This window comes from Puma concolor, chromosome A1 (assembly GCF_028749965.1).
Source record: "Puma concolor isolate L17-30 chromosome A1, mPumCon1.1.hap2, whole genome shotgun sequence".
In the NCBI taxonomy this organism is placed as follows: Eukaryota; Metazoa; Chordata; class Mammalia; order Carnivora; family Felidae; genus Puma; species Puma concolor.
In genome coordinates, this window is record NC_141667.1 from 89,691,812 (window position 1) to 89,709,526 (window position 17,715).

The following is a 17,715-nucleotide window of genomic DNA, read 5'->3' on the forward strand; positions in this document are numbered from 1 at the left end:
GTCTGTGTCCCCCTTGTGCCCCTTGTTTTCAGGTCTTCATTGCCACCCTAAGTTTTGCATAAATATTCCCAAGCCCAGTCTTTTCTGGTTTAACATTTTCTCTTAGTATTTCTTCTAAGGTTCTGCCAGAGTTAAGGGATGACCATCACCTAATCTGTATGATTAGGCAAGAGAAGTTGTAAGAAGTCTAATTATTGCTAACACAGACATACAGCCTATCCTGTTTTCATTAATTCTGTAACCCTGCCTTCAAAGGTGCCCACTTACCTCTAATTCCTGACTTTTCCAGAAGCTTTTTATGAATGAGTTGGCTTTCTTTTCACTGGATTTTTTTCCCTCTGTAGACCCAGTGTAACAGAGAAAGCTGAAACCTAAATCAGTTTTTGCTTGTCCCATCTACTTAGATGGTCTTCCAACTTTTGTTGATATTTCTTTTCTAGAAACTGTTATCTCTTCCTATTTTTTGTTTCTCATGGCTTTTAGTTTCTTTCCTATATGGTTTAGTCAAATTTTGGAAGTAAGAATAAGTGCATGTCCTACATCTTCTATATTCAGCTAGATACTGCTGAACTATCTTTTAATACTGTAAGTGGATACTATTTTAAATATATGGTATGACTTGGCATTCAACACCAGTATGTTCTTTGTTGACTCTTCTGGATTGAGTTAGGTATAACGTAGACCAGAAGAGCCAGAACAAAATCTTAAGAGTTGACATCTTTACCAGGTATATATTCTGTTGGATAGAAATACTGATCATGTGTGTCAGTTGAGAAACATCCCCAGATGTCTAGTGCTATACTCATTTCAACAGGAGATTAAGTTGAAGCATTTAGAATATTACTATTTAATTCTATAGTATTAAATATGTGAAAGTACTATGCAGTCAGAATAAAGACCCATCTCTAGACATCAGGTTATATAAACACCAAAAATATCTTAACTTGGAAATTAGCACTAGCTCCCATGTTACTTTTTTCATACTTGAGTTCTCATGTTCTCTGAAACATCGCTTCTTTTGGAGTATGCTTGTCTTCATTTTCTTCATGGTTGATAGCATGATGTCAAATAACGTTTGTGATATTTATGTTGAAATGCATAAATAGTGCATTGATAACCAGTTTGATTTAATGTGATACAACCCTTAGTACCTATTTACCAGAGAAATTAGAAAAATGTACCTCTTAAGAGCTACTCAGACTATTGTTTATGTGAATAAATTTCATCTTTCATTTCACTCAGTAATGCCTAATAATGTGAGAGCAAAGGTCCCACATAGTCTTCAGCACTGAACTGGCTCTGCTTAGTTTTGAGTAGTGCACTCGTGAAATGCACCAAACAATAGCATCTCTGCGGGAATCTAGTAGCTGGCTGTCTTCACCATCCTGGAGAAGACAGGAAGTGCTGAAGGGCTTTAGAATCCAAGCTATTTTCTGCCAACTTTGACCCTTCACAAAAGGGATAGGGAAGAAGGAAAGTAGAATTGTGTATATGTTGAGGTATGTGATTTTCCTTCAAACTTGCATCGTGTGAGAAAATGATCAACTGCCTTCAGTAGTATGCAGGAAACCAGAATTTGAATGTCATATCCAGATTAGCACTAGGGAGGAGTCTGTTTATAGCCTATCTTTTATCTTAGTTATAACATATCTGGTATGCCTTTCACATCGTATGAACAGAGTATAACTGCTGTGACCTCTGTTTGGCTTCTCTTTATTTTCTTATTGTATGTGCCTACTTATTAGTCAAACACATGTCTCCATTGATTACATAGGACAATAGCTCCACTTAATTCCAGAGTCACACACACATCAGTTAATTCAGAAATTCTCTGCAGTTGTTACTGATAAAATGTCCTTTGTTAAAGTGGTCCCAAATTTAGACACGAATAATAACTTAAATAATTGGTTCATTTAAAAGCAAGGAAGAAAACTTTTATTTCTGCGGTCATTTTGTTTTTGTCTCCCCATGAGTTTTGTTTTACATACTTGTAGGGCAACAATTAGAACTTCTTCAGAATCTTGGAAGTTCTAAAAGCATAGGAATGAGTTTTTTAAACTTGTGACACTAAAATCTTGAACCTGCTCCCTAAAACTAGGCTGTCTTTTATCATCAGCTCTACTTGCTATGTTTCAGCAGAGTTGTACATGTATCTCAGCTGTCACACCTTCCAGTCTCACTCCTAAACCCAAACTAACTCTCAGCTTTTCTCCCTTGCCCATTTGTAATTGTAACCACCTTATTTGGTCAAGTGTGTGTGTTCCAATTCCATTTATGCTGAGTTACATGGTATGGGGAAGGTAAAAGGTAAAGAAAGCCTTACAGTGAGGATGGAACAGTTGTGTTAATTGTCTTTCCTGCATGATGGTCCATGAAGGCTTAGAGTCACTGGAGAAATGTCTACTGATTTTATAATATGAAGTATATCATTTTTATTTATGAGTAAAGGAAGACAGAAAGGTAAAAATGATGCTTTCAAAAAATCCAGTAGTCCTTGGGTGGAAGTAAAACTTTTAAAAATTAAAACTCTACTATCTATGGATTTTTTTTTTCAAAGAATCTTTCCTTATGAATAAGCTGTATCACGGAGTAATATTGAGTCAATTACGTGAATTTGAGTGAGAAGAAAGCTATTCTACAAAGAATGATAAAGCTTCTCAGTAGTCCTATTATATTTGGTTAAAGGACTGGATCATTAGTCACATTTCCACACTGCTTGTATTTTACAATGTGGATGGTTTAAGGTACAAAACCCTATTATGTATGTTTTTAAGGCTATGTTTTAAATTTTTAATTTGCCTTGGTTGCCAGCCATGCAAATTTTACACAATGACAAAAGTTGGGAATGGTTTAAATTGAAATAAATTCTAAGGTTTTCTGTGTTAAATATTTCAGGTTTTTTTGTGTAGATTTGTAAATTAAATGTTTGTAAATTGAATGCTGCACTTGTTTGCTATAGGAAATAGACAGCTATAGCAAATTATCACAACTTGTCACCTTTTCTAAATTCCTTAAGGATTCTAAATTGCTGTATTCTTACTTTACAAAATGTTCTGTTTTATATTAACAAGAGAAATGAAGCACTAAACCCTAAAGTGAACTGCATAAGCTATCACGTCTCCTAGTGAGAAAGGGACAGAGTAAAAGCTTTTGAATCTAAGCCAAAGTACTTGTTTGAAAATTTGTACATAGCATGGTGTGTCAAAGATTGTTTTATAAACTTTTAAAGGTCTTCTGTGATACCAATGTTGCCAAATTTTTTACCTTTCAGGTTGGAAACTTAGAGCTATATAGAGAACTTACTTTGAGAGATAAAATCAGTATTTCTCATTTATTAATTTATAATTGAAATTTTTTTTCCCCTTTTAGCTAGGAAGTGAGAATTTTTCTCCTACACCTAAAAATTTAAGGATAGTCTTCATTGTTCTGCTATATTTTTTTGCTTGCTTTTGTTTTGAAATAAAACCTGTGTTTTATGCTTTCAGAAATCCATGACCATTATTTCCTTCCACAGTTGGGCTAGGTTGAGGCTGTGTCTGTAAGCTTTTGTGGGACAGATTTTAAACATGCAAAAGTTTTTGCTTAAATCTGAGAGAAATTTAGGTTCTGTTTCTTTTCTCTTTAAAATAAAGTAATTGAACCTTCTTCTCCTAGAAAATAGGAAAAACTTTAAATTATCCAAGTTGGTTGTTTTGTTTTTTAAGTTGGAAGACAGGATCAATTCTTTTTAAAAGGATTTTACTGGATAGGTCATTAAGGATTAATGTACTTGTTAGTTTTCATTGTACACACTGTAGCAGAATCTTGGTATAGTTTTTAGGTTTCTTTGCAGTGAGAATGCAAAGTATAATGTGTTTTGAGTATTTTGGTTGCTTTTTATATAAAAATACGTGTTAAGAGGTTTAGCCATTTGAATAGAAAACAACTTTATTGTTAGTGGTCACCAAAACAAGACCATAATCTTTCACAGAGTAGAGAACTTTCACTTTAGATGAAAATGACTGACTTGAGTGGAAACATGATTTTAAAAAGATAACCATAAATTTTGGGAAAAATTTTTTGAGAATCCTCTGTTATTAGGATAGTATCCATTATGTTTGTTTATTGGCAACAAAATACTTCTTCTCAGAATATGATCTCCTTCTATTTCCTTCTCAAAAAAAAAATTGATAAATATCTTTGAATAATTTCAAGATGTTAGGATGTAGAAGACATTTTCTTAATAGGAGAATTGGGTCTTTAAAACAATGTAAGTACAAACTAAACTGAAACAGTGTCTCCATAAGTATATGTTCTTTAAGTTGTTATCCGAGATCTGAGAGAAATTTGCCATTTTAGATCTAAAAATTAAGCTTTCTCATTATTTAAAAGCTCTTTTCTCTGGCTCAAAGATAAATATATTTAAAATGTTTCCTACTGATTGAATCTTTCCACTTGTCCTTGATTTTTCTTTCCTGTTGTAACTTTTATATTTGCATCTATAATGGCCTAATTCCGGTTGCAAAAAATGTTGATATTGAATTAGAACTTTAAAAATGTCAGCCATGTGGCAGAAAAAAATTTATCTCACCCCTAATGTTTTTCTTTAGCTCAAAGGTTGAAATTTTATGATCTAAAATAAATTAGCCCTTAAAGTATGTGATCCATTCAGCTAAGAACTGAGGGTTAAAGGGAAAAGAAAAAAAATTATTAAAAGAAAAATTTTGAAAATGACCATTTGCATCAGTAGTTTTGCATATACACTTTTGAATATTTACTAATATTCACTATGAAAGTCTAATTAACAGTTATCTATGAAAATAATAAAGGTAGCAGGAAGAACTTATAGAGAAAGCATTTGACCATTATTTTCATTAAATCGTAAATCAGGAACTGTCTTGTCTTTTACATAGTGTTTTTTGTTATGCATGTCTATAAATACAGAAGCTTAATTTTTTTTGGTCTAATGTTATTTACATTATCAGGTTGTATTTATTTATGAAAGGACAAAAGTAAGTATATCTTATTTGGAAATTGTGGAAGAAAGAACAGACTTAAAGTCTGTTTTAGAGAAATTTCATTTTTAAATTATTTAAATTTAAGTTATTTTACATATAAGAAATTTTATTTTGAAAGTCATTCAGATACCTGAAAGTATTTCAGGTGTGGTTTATTATTTGTTTTTTTATATGAGTAATTTATGTTTAATAAGCATATTCATGAGATTGGAGCATAAAAGGATTTTTCCATATTTCAAAATAATTTGTTACATAGGTATTAGAGAAATTTGATAAGTAGCTCAATAAGAAACTTTGTTACTATCTCAGCTAGTACAGAAAGTTTCTGTAAGTGATCTCAAAGTTACCAAAGTTGTCAGTGAGGAAATCTGATTTATATTCTCTTACATCAAATGCTAACAAAAGTCTCTCTCCTTCTCAGGAAGTTTTTAAGTCTATTATCATATACTACTGTTTGGTCTTATTATATATTAACTGAATAAAATACACATTGCTCTAAAAGTTTGGTAAAACAAGCAGTTGAGTTTTGAGTTGAAACATGGTGAAGATTCGACAAAATATAATCCCAGGATAGATGTCAGTTGGTTCAGCAATAAACTGGCCAGGAATAAACCGTTAGGCACGGGGGTTATTGCTGGAAAATACACAGATTTTTTTATTTTGGAGAAAGAATAGAGCTCTTGGAAAAATGCCTGTTTAGTTCTTTATAAAATAGGTTAAATATTTGTTCTGTTCTGGGTTGTTTATACATCAGGTCTTTGTCAGTGGATGGATGATTAGATTGTTTTGAAATCATAAGGATTTATGATGATACTGTTCCACAGCATTGAAACATTTCTAACAGTTGGTTAGTATTAATTACCATTAACATTTCGGAATATTTTAATAGGATGTGGAAAAAATTTCAGTGCATGTGATTTAAAAGGTAGTAAAACATATACATGTGCTTTACACCGTGAATTCATAAGTAGTTTTGGTTCTGTTAAACTCCAGGACACAATGTACTTTTTTCTGGAGTTGAGGGGTATGTTGTAGACTTTATTAAAATCTAGATTGAATTTCTTAAAATGTTAACTTTTATCAAATAATATGTACACATAGGTTATATAGACAAAAGTTCTTAATGCTTTAAAAACCAAGAATCCCCTTCTTGACCCTCCTTGCCACTTCTCATGTTTTTAGCTGATTATTTTGGTTTTTAAAAATCTTTGTATTTCTAAATATAATGCTTACACTATTAATTCACTTCTGATAGGTGAGGATTTTTTTTCTTAAATTATGCCATCCTCTGTGCTTCTTCCTCTCTTTTATGTTCTTAGTTTAATTATTTTATAATTTTACTGAAAATTGTCAATATTCAGTGATAATTAAACCTATATAAATATTATTCATATGTAAGCATTATAAGGTATTATAGCTTCTGTAATTTTTTCATTTTTAAAAATTTATTTATTTTTTCCTTGTATTTATTATTAATTCCATTACCTTTCCACAAGGTTGCTTATAACTTTTTTAGTTGTGTCCTGTCCCCATGTCCCCCTGACTTCCCTTCCCCACTGGTCCCTGTGGAGATGCTCTTCCTGGAGACCCTCCATTCTCTAGCTTTTATCTGGAAGGGTTGCCCTTCAGGCTTGCTAGATAATCATCCTTTTGTTGTTATCTAGGAATTCTCTTTGCCTTTTTCCCAAGTTTCATTTCCCATTTCCAGAATTCACTATTTTTCTCTTTTTTGGTTTGTTCATATATTTTGCTGGAGCTTTCTGCCAAAGTGTGCATGCAGAGTAACTAGTTTTAGACTGCTGTCTTATCTGTACTCTCATTAACCTGGATATAGAATTCCAGGTCATCAGTATTTTCCTTCATAATTCCGAAGACATCACACCCAATGTCAGACTTTGCTGTTAAGGAGTACAGTGTCATGATGTGTAATCTTTTTCATATGATTTGTTTTTCTTTATTTTTCTTTTCAGGAAGTTTTACAGTTTTCCTTTGTCTTGTTTTTGAAGATATGTGATCTTGTAGTACCATGTTGGAAATCTTTATTTTATTCTTTGTGCTGGGCTTTTGGTGGGCTACTTTAATTTTGCAACTTCGAGTTTGGAAATTTATTTTATGATGCCTTTGATAACTTCTTCCTTTTTGTAATCCCCCCACCCCCTGTTCTTTTTCTGTCTCTTTTTTAGTAAGATATTGTACCCCCTAGATTGATTCTCTTATTTTGTTACCCTTTACTGCTTGACGGAACTGTTCTTCAACTTTATCTTTTAAACCTATTTTTAAAATGGATTTTGCCTGTCCTATTCGAATTTTTTCTGAGCTTATTTTTGATATCTAACCATGCCTTCATAGCATCCTGCTCTTGTTCCCAAGATGTATTGATCTTTGTTTAGCCTTATGAAATACAGGTATATCTCATGTATAGATATCTTTGTATAAAAACATGTGTGTATCTATTTGTATATATATAATTTTTTTTTTTATTCTGCCGGTATCATCTTTCTTTTCTCCAACAAGTTATTTTCCCCTTTGCTCATTTTTTCTCTTTTATGTAAGATGCTATGCTCTAATGCAAGGATTGATAAACTGACTTGCGTCTGGTTTTTGTATAGCTCTTGAGTGTGGGTTTCAACATTTTTAAAAGGTTGTTTAAAAAAAAATTAAGAGGGGCGCCTGGGTGGCGCAGTCGGTTAAGCGTCCGACTTCAGCCGGGTCACGATCTCGCGGTCCGGGAGTTCGAGCCCCGCGTCGGGCTCTGGGCTGATGGCTCAGAGCCTGGAGCCTGTTTCCGATTCTGTGTCTCCCTCTCTCTGCCCCTCGCCCGTTCATGCTCTGTCTCTCTCTGTCCCAAAAAAAATAAATAAACGTTGAAAAAAAATTTTTTTTAAAAAAATAAAAAAAAATTAAGCATACAGAAGAGTATGGTACAGAGACTGTTGTTGGCCCACAAAGCCTAAAATATTTACTGTCTGTTCCTTAACAGAAAAAGTTTTCTGATCCCTGCTCTAATGTCTGGAGATTCCTGGCTTTCCTTTTATGTTCGAGAGTCAGGTACTTTAAGCAAATTGGAAACTATATGTAAGTAGGGCTTGGTTAGCTTCACTGGAGATTATAGCTTGGTAATTCTGAAGCTAGTTTTGTTACAGGTAGATCATAAGGTCATTTTCTATTGGTCTTTTGGACCTTTTGATTTCTCTAGGAGAGTCTAATCTCCTTGCCTGAGTATATGAGCCTGTTGCACATGTTTTGAAGGTGAGAAAACCTTTGAGTAGGTTTTCATTTATTCTAATTTCAATACAGTTGCCTTAATCTAAATTCTGTACTTCAATTTTAATTTTTTAACTTAATTTAATTTTTTAATGTATTTTGAGAGAGTGGGAGAGAACACCAGTGTGACCAGGGGAGGGGCAGAGAGAGTGGCAGAGAGAAAATCCGAATAGCTACCAGAGAGAATCTCTGATAGTACAGAGCCCAGAGTGGGACTCCATCCCGGGAACCATGGGATCATGACCAGAGAGCCAAAATCAAGAGTCGGACGCTTAACTGACTAAACCACCCAGGTGCCCATAAATTTTGTACTTCAGATTCACTTTCTTCAGAGGCTAAATCTTCATTTTCTGCTGGAGTCAGTGAAGTTTGTTACTTGGCTGCACAGGGGCTGGAGAGTTGGGCATCCATTTTCTACTTATACAGAGGTCAACTCATACCTATGTTTTCAGCCTGACACAACACTGTTGTGTTTTATAGAGAATTGTACCTTCTAGATTAGCTTTTCATGGAAAAGCTTAAAAGATTTAGACGTAATTGGGAATTGTATCTGAAGTAAAAGTAACTTAATTTTTTATTATATAATCTATTTGTCCTAGTATACATTCCCATACTACTTTTTTGGTATTGGAAGTTTAGTATTTTATTTCATTATATAGAAAACAAGTTATTGCCAAGAACTACAAAGAAATCTGTATATTCAAAAAAGCCCTCTGAGGTGGTAAAGGTATTAGTTGCATTTCACAAGTGAAGACATTGGAGGCACAGAGAAATTATACATGGATGGTCACATAATAGCAGTAGAACCAAGATTCATCCAGGCAGTCTAGATCTAGAGAATGCTTTCTTTCCATTTGTGTTACACTGTAGTTCAAGATAGCACATGATATACATAGCAAATGAATTACAGTAGTGAGCGCTTTGAGTTCAGAAGATGATGAGAATGGTCTCGGCTGGAGAATTAATGGTAAGCTTCATAAAGCGTATGGAGCTTGAGTTGAGTCTTTGACTAGGTAGAGGGAGGGGAATAAGGTAGTTCAGGTAGTGGGTTATGATTTATGACAGTATAGCTGTGAAATTTAGGAGATGGTAAATACAGCATTCTGATTTAAGTGGAAGCTTGAACATACGGGTATAGCCAGATCATAATACATTTCAGAATACTCTGGATATTTTACACTGTGGGTTATGGGAACATTTCTAATCTGGGACTCAATGGATACATGGTTTTAAGATTCATCTTAGTATTCAATTTGAATTGAGGATGCAGAAATTATAACATTTTAGGTGCTTGTAGTTAAATGGATTAAAGTAGTAGTGATATAAGAAAGATTATGCCTCATGCCTGGATTAGATTGCCTCTAATTTTTTTTTTTCTTTCCTTTAGTGTTGACATATTTTGTAATTTAATTATTCCTTGGTAACAGAGTTTTGCGGTGGGTGTAAATCTATGAGAAATTTCATTTTGGTCATTTGATACCAATTGGCTAAAATGTTTTCTTCTTCATTGTAAAAGGAGTTGGAAATTATCTCCAGATTCTTGTATCCATTTTCAGTAAAAATGAAGCAGTGTTTTTCCAGTCTGGGCTTAGGTCCCTCACGCAATGGGAGAGATCATAGCTAGTTCTCAAAAGCAGTTCAGTTGTGATTGCAGGGGGTGGGGGTGTATTTTCTTTTTTAATCTTACTCCTCTTTCCTTTTTCTCCCCCAACGTGTAAGCTCTTATTATTATGCCAAGGAAGAGGTAGACCTGTAGTGTTTGATACTAGTAAAATGAACCACCAGCTTTGTTTGTTTTATTTTTAAGTAATGGAGAAGAGTTAAATGAGTAAGGAACACAGATTCAGAATATCCTGGAGGGAAAAATTTGAGCATCTGTGTTCTAGAATTTCACCATCACTCTTAAGCAGTGTTTTGTGTTTCACTCCTTAAAAGCTGAAAGTTAAGGGGAAGTTTAAAAGACTTGTAAAGTTGTTCCTAACTTGCTTTCTTGGTGCTCAGAGATAGATTCTCTACTTCATTATAAGACACACTACCATTTACATGGCGAAAAGCTTCAGTAGTCCTATTTATTTGAAAAATCAGATTTTTGTTGTTGTTATTTGCTTTCATAAATTTCACACTTAACCTGGCTTCAGCTCTTAACGAAGTGATGAATATCACTTAATCATAGATATAATGAGGTTATGCCTTTAAAATTGCATAATTAAAAAAAATAATGGTATAATAGAATGTTACATGTATAATACTTTGTTTTCTTCTCTGAGAAGTTAGGAAGTTTTAAGCAGATAAGTCTTAACTTTGTATTTTTTAGTAATTGAACCACTAAAAAATCATAATGTAAATTTAAATTACAGTGTGTTTACTTTGGTTAATTAGAAAACTATCCCACAAGGTAGTTTAGATTAATGCTTTGTAACTTTTTTTCTGCATGCACACACAGCTGGCTCCTCTCAGAAGCATCTTTCATTGCAAACAATGTGTTTTCACCCAGGTTAATGGAAGAAGTTTGCACTGATGGCGTTGCAGACCTTGCCTTTATTTCTGCTCACTGGAGACTCTTGATTACTGTCAGGGTCCTGTCTTGGGTATATAATCTTACTATTTTTTTTTCCCCTTGGAAAGACTTTTATTTTAAGCAACTATGGACTACCAGTGTTTGTCTTTGATGTGAGAGCATTATAGAAATGGAGAAAAAAATAGTGGTAAGATATATGTAGTGATTAAGTTGTAGAAAAGTTAAAAATAATTCACATTACATCTTAAAATGATGCGGAACCTAAATGTGCTTTGTTAAACCCTCGTTAGTCATTTTAATTGAAATTGACATCCTATCAATTTGACAGTTCTACTTAAGCTGACTATTATTACAAAGTCGTGCCAACTTCTGCAAGGATGCAGTATACTCTTATTGTTTATAAATGATTTAGTAGCTTTTAGTAGCCCAATATAGAAAGAGGATTGACAAATATGTTTAGGGAAAATTTGTACAGTAATGTTAGATGATTTTAGAAAGACTTATGAAGGAATAGCACATGGAATATCACAAAATACTGCATTGCAGAATAACAAGTGCAAAGTAAATATCACTTTTGAAATTCTTACTCTAATTTGCAGAGATTATTGGTTTTGCAGATTTATAAGACTTGAAGGTTTATAAAAATAATTTAGCTTCCCCTTTCTCCCTTATGCTCAGTATCATAGAAAACTGATACCTATTCTTGCATGGGTTAGCTTTTTTCTTCAGTAGAGTTTCAGATTTCTCTATATTTCTATAACCAGAGTACTACAAACTTAAGTTGAGCAAGATAATTTTCTGTTAGGGTGCTGAATATTTGCTGTGGGTAATAATTATAAACTAATGGCATTTGCTTGTTTATTAGTCTTATTTTTTTACACTAAAGAAGTAATTTGTTCAAATACCTAACCAAGTGTATGTTTAACCTGAGTTATAGTGGATATCAGAAGACATTTAGAATGCCTGATAAATGTCTTCAGAAGGTGTATGCTAAAGTTCTATAATTGTATTCTGGTTATATGTATCCTAAAGCAAGTATTCATTATAGCAAACATGAAAACATGCAGAGGTGTTTTTAATAAAAAAGTTTAGAGATTATCATCGAGCTTTCCATTACCTGGTTTTGTCTGGTCTTTAGAAGCAAATCAGGTGCTTTATTTATAGAATGTAGCATTGTAAATAATATAGTCTATGAAGAAATAGGTTAAAAAGTTGAAATTAATTTCTAGTACAGCACTTTGTAGGTAGTCAGTACCCAACTTAACATGTAGATTGTATTCTTAAATGTTTAGGCACCTGGGTGGCTCAGTCTGTTGACCATCTGACTTCAGCTGAGATCATGATCTCACGGTTCTTGGGTTTGAGCCCCGCATCTGGCTCTCTGCTGTCAGTGCAGAGCCCACTTTGAATTCTCTGTCCTCCCCACCCTCTCCCTCTCTCTCCTTTCAAAATAAGCATTTTTAAAAATTTATTAAAAAAATGCTTAGAAATAAAATATTTTTCTAGAGAAATAATGCTATAAGTGGCATCTCCACCTGTAATATTAGCCCATGAACATTCATTTGATCTATAAAGTAGCATACAAAACTATATTTTTTTCAAAGAAAAGAACACTAATACTAATACGTGATTAGGAAAATAGATCACAGAAGTATTTATCTGGCATCATGGCATTTAAGAAAAAGACAGATTTGTGTGAAAGAGAGATGAGCTATGGTGCAAATAACCAAGATGAGAGCAGTGAAAGGCAGGAACGGGATGATACTGAAAAAATGAGCTTAGTAAAGGATGTTAACAAAATACCCACACACTGTTCTGGGGGACTGGCTGAGCCCCTGTACTTTTTTTTTTTTTTTTTTTTTTTTGACATTTTAAAGGGGGAACTATAAGCTAAATAAGCCTTAGGAAAACAAAGTCATAGTCTTTATAAAACCCAGGCAATCCTTTAAATTCGTAACCATGGGTGGTAAATAATTTATATTGTTGTTATTACCAATGAAAAAAACAGATTGTTAGATTAAAACTTAAGTTTTTAATGTTTATTTTAGAGAGAGGAAGAGAGAGTGGGGGAGGGGCAGAGGGAGAAGCAGGCTCCAGGCTATGAGCTATCAGCACAGAACCCAACATGGGGCTCGAATTCATGAACTGCAAGATCTTGACCTGAGTTGAAGTCGGATGCTCAACTGACTGAGTCACCCAAGTGCCCCAGACTAAAACTTTTTCTGCGTTGTTTTTTACTTTGAGTATATTATTCCGGGGAAACAGTGTTGTTTTTGATACCATTCTTCAAAAAATCTATTTTACCCTGAAAGCATAGACTCATTACTATTTCAGCTTACCTAAACTACCTTGTAAAAACATTATTTCTATGGCAAAATTCATTCACTAATTGTTTGAGTACCTACTATATGCCAGACATTTTTCTTGGCATTCTAACTACTGAAATGAACAAGGGATAAGAATCCTTTTGAAAAAGGCCAAAGAGTCATCTATCTTTATTACTTTAAATTGTCTTACTTTATGATAAGTGACCTTAACTAGTGTAGCTGTGATGCTCCATTTATACCCAGTATCCTAGGGAATATCCAAAAGAAATAGAGAATGGGTAATAAGTATATTAACCATTTTTAAATAGGGCAGAAAGGACTACCTTTTTAAGAAACATGGAAGAGAGTTCTTACCCTTTCTTAACTTTTCATGAAGAAGGATTCTTCTGATTATGAGAATGTTTTGAACTATTCACATCTATCATGCATGGCACCTCTATTTTTAGAAGGTTTCAAGTGGTACTACTCAACTACCATATAACTTAGGTGCTATTTACAGTTTAGAAGAGGCAGTATAATAAGTTAAGTGAATACTCCCTGGATTCAGATCACCTAGATTTAAATCCCTGCTTCCTCTAATTTAGCTGTGTGATCTTGGGCAAGTTACTTAACCCTTTTGTGCCAGTAAAATTTTAAATATATAAAGTAATGGTAATAGTTGGTTAAGGTGAGAGTGAAATGAGTTAATTGGTAAGGCCTAGCACTTATAAATACTAGGTTACAGCTGTTACTATTTGTCATGCTTGACACATAGTTGATGTAAAAGTTGCTTTTCTAGATTTTTTTTTTTTTTTTTTTTTTTTTTTTTTTTGCCAAGCACTTTATTATTTTGTTTGGCAGGTTTATGCTTTCAAGGAGAACAATTTGATATAATGGAAACCTGGGTTCTAGCTTTGGATCATCCACTGGTTTGGTCAGTTGGTTGTGGGAAGGGCTCAGATAAAATAATCTCTTTAATATTTTTGTATAAGATTAAACCATTTTAATTTTTTTTTGATAGGTGAGCATGTTGAACCTTTGGCTGTTTTCGAATGCTCAACTAGAATTTATTTTCTCTGGAGTTTTTTGTTTAATGGTACTGTGAAATGATGATCCCAGATAACACAGTTTACCAGTGGCTATTAGTAATTCTCAAATTTTGAATTATTGGATGGTTTGCAGATTTCTTTGATGTGTGTTTGTGTGTTTAATTCTAAATTACTTGAAAAACATGCCCAATAAAAGATAGCTCCCTAAAATAACCTCTACCTTGGTGTTTCATGTCACTGGGAACCTATTTCATAAAACTGTTGTAATACTCTCCCAGTAAAATTTGAGTCAGATAAAATAGAAATAGATTTTTTCCCTAGTTACACAGTTTAATGTGTGTATGCACTTTTCATTAATTTAAAAATGTTATAAGCTTTGCTAAAATTTGCTTGTTTTTATGTCCTATTTCCTGGAAGACTAATCAGATTTTCATTACTTTGTCACTTCCTTCCAAAGGGTACCTTGTAGATAATGATGTTGTGGAATTAAAATAAATGTTGTAGTCAGATTTTACTGGAGTTCAAATCCTGTAAAGATGGTTGTATTTAACTCCCCACAAAGTTACTTGTGGTTTTTCCTGAACTTTTCCTTCTGCAGCAAAGTTCTATTTTCATTAACTACACACTATTTTAAAGTCGAAGATGGTGGTGAAAGATCAGTCTGTGTTACTTTTGGATTTTTTTTCTTTGTGAAAGCAATGGCAGTCTTGATTGTAACAGAAAACTATCTGGAATTTGGACTCGAAACAGGTAATCATTTCAAATTACTTTAAAAATCAATTTTGCTTTATCAAATGTTAATATTTTTTACTTCATTATTTAATTTTTATATCTGATACATTTTTTAAAATTAGGGTTGAGGTGTTTATTCTGTCATGTCCTAAATAATTAACTTTTATTATTCTTAAATAAGGTCTTCCTTTTTTGTAGTTGTTTTAGCTGAATTTTTTGTTACCTTTTTTCAAAAATGCACCCCTTCCCCCTTTTTTCCTTACAGTTAAGTAAGTTTCTACAGTGCTAAAGTTTACTCACATAGATAAAGATGCAAATTTTAATGCAAATTTTATGCACACTTATGGAATGTACAAATATCAAAGGGATGTTTTCAAAGACTGTTCCTGCTAATAACCAAATTTTATTGCATTATGGCATACTAATTAGCACATGAAAGAGCTAAGCTAGTCACTTCAACATTTAAGATGTTCTGTTTTCTAACATTTTATGTCCAAAGAAAGATTCTGTATTAAGAAATTTTTTTTTTCTCTCCCTGCAGGGTTTACAAATTTTTCAGATAGTGCGATGCAGTTTCTTGAAAAGCAAGGTTTAGAATCTCAGTAAGTTTTTAAAAATACTAAGTATCACTTAAATTTTAATTTTTCCATTTTTTTGTACAACAGCATTTTGTGGCTTTTTGTTTTTAATCTGTGAGGATTTCTTTTTAAGTAGATTGTCCCTTTTAGAAATATCCTTGCTCGTAATTTTTACATGTGTATAAAGTTAGTATGTTTCATAGAATTCTTGTTTGTATTCTTATTTGGTTTAATTCCTTAAATAACTTTATACTGAGTTGTATATCAAATTCTATGTTGAATTTATTGGTTGGGTTGTTACCAATGTGGGTAGAGAGGCCTGATTTAGTTTATAGTTCACCCAAATATGGCTCATTATAATTGAGTAAGAGAACTCTTTTTGTAAAAGTTTACTTAGTTTTTATTAGTTATTGTGGTTTGTAAATTAATGGATTAGAAGAAAGGCAATTCCTAGAAAGTTAACTTAGAGAACTTCTTACTTTTTTAATTTATTTTTATTTTTTTATTTATAGGGGTCCTGTTTCAAAACTTACCTTCAAATTTTTCCTGGCTATTTTCTGTTCACTCATTGGGGCTTTTTTGACATTTCCTGGATTACGACTGGCTCAAATGCATCTGGATGCCCTGAATTTGGCAACAGAAAAAATTACACAGTAAGCGGAAAATGTACATAAGCACATGCAGATAAATATATGTTTTCCATCTTAATGAAGGTATATTATTGTAATGAAATAATAAATTATTGTATTAAAAATTAATAAATAACCGTTTGATGTCATACTACTTCCTCTTCTAGAAGCAGGTTTCTTTTATTCACTTCTAAATTTTAAGTCCTATGTTTAAAAACATGTATCATTTACTCAATTTCCTTTTCACTTGTTAAAATGGAAATGTCAGTACTTCTGTTAGTTCTTTTTAAGTCAGAAGTCAGTGTTTATGAAATACTCCCTATAATTGAACTAAGGATCTGTGGAAATTTTCTTTAATCAGAACATTTTAATTAAAATATTTAAATTTTATGTAAATAATTTTATGCAAATAATTTTTTACTTAAAATGTTTTTATTGTTTTGAAAGTTAAAACTTTGTACATAAGAAATAAGTTTTGTTTTTTCTTTTTTAATTATTGATCTGTTTATGAGACCCTTGTTAAAATAATACATTATTTTATTTGGAGATTGCTGATACTGTACAGTGTTAAATATCATAGATTGCTTTTAACTTCCAAATCCTATTTTAGTTCTCAAATGGAGAAATAATATTTGAATCTCCACATATAGTTCAAAACCCATTTACCATATTCTTTGTGGTTGTTACAGATGTTTTTTGTTGACTGTTAGACACCTTGGCAGAACGACAGGTTTATATCTCTCTGAATTCATATCCAGACCAAATTTCCGTCTTGTCTTCATGTTTTGCAGTAGAAGCCCAAGTTGAGAATATTCCATTTTGATATTTGTGTATATAATCTTTGAGTTTCTCTGAGTGATCATTTTTCCCAACATTTCTGTTCTTTAAAACCCTGTATTTAATGAAATTGTTTCTCTAGTCTTTTCACATTATCTCTCTTACGTATGTCATTTTCCTTTATTTTAATTTTGCAGTCTTTTTGGTTTTCTCCTTACCTCTATTTTTCGGCATATGCTCTATGTGTGTGTTTACTTATTCTCACTTCCCAGTAACCACTTCTTCCTCCCTCTTTTTTCCCTTCCTTTTTACTCAGCATGCTCTTGGCTACATCCTGCTTTTCTCCCAACATCCATCCATCTCTCTAATGGCTTCTTTTAAAACAAAACCTGGTTCTCCCCCTCCTCTCTGCACACACACTTCAGTCCACTAACCCCAGTGTTAGGATTTAAATAAGCTGAAAGGGTGGGTGGAGGGGAGCCCTTCACCAGCTACTGAAACCGCTGTGGGCTGCTCCTTGATACTAGAGTGTTCCCTAGCAACACTGCATACCTAATACTGCTGCTTTCTTCCCCCGCACCCGGTGGTTTACCCAGGCTGGGGGATGAAAGAATCACTTTATAAAAACATTTAAAGCATTTGGTGGTAGTTTAGGTTTGGGAGGGAGCCTATCTTCGTTTCCTTTTCAGTAAAATGTAGCTTCTTTTTAAAAAAATTTTCCCTTTGGGGTTGGGAGCTTTATTTTCAGTTCATTGCAGCCCCCAATCGTGTTTTAGCACTCTGCCATGATACAGGAGTGTGGGCAAGCTTGTTCTGTTGTGAGAATAGCAGGACTGGCACAAAGCGCGGCATTCTCCTCACCCCC

At 33.1% G+C, this 17,715-nt stretch overlaps 1 protein-coding gene across 7 annotated transcripts in view; it reads left to right on the forward strand.

The window, feature by feature from the left end:
* TMEM161B (transmembrane protein 161B) overlaps positions 1-17,715 on the forward strand; it is a 72,748-nt gene that overhangs the window by 45,274 nt on the left and 9,759 nt on the right. For 6 of the 7 annotated variants that reach the window (XM_086697201.1, XM_086697218.1, XM_086697225.1 and 3 more), the window contains 3 exons: positions 14,733-14,884; positions 15,408-15,468; positions 15,957-16,097. In XM_086697201.1, the coding sequence (XP_086553327.1) occupies positions 14,733-14,884; positions 15,408-15,468; positions 15,957-16,097 (354 nt within the window). The remainder of the gene's footprint in view (positions 1-14,732; positions 14,885-15,407; positions 15,469-15,956; positions 16,098-17,715) is intronic. The other variant, XM_086697249.1, reaches the window with a different exon arrangement.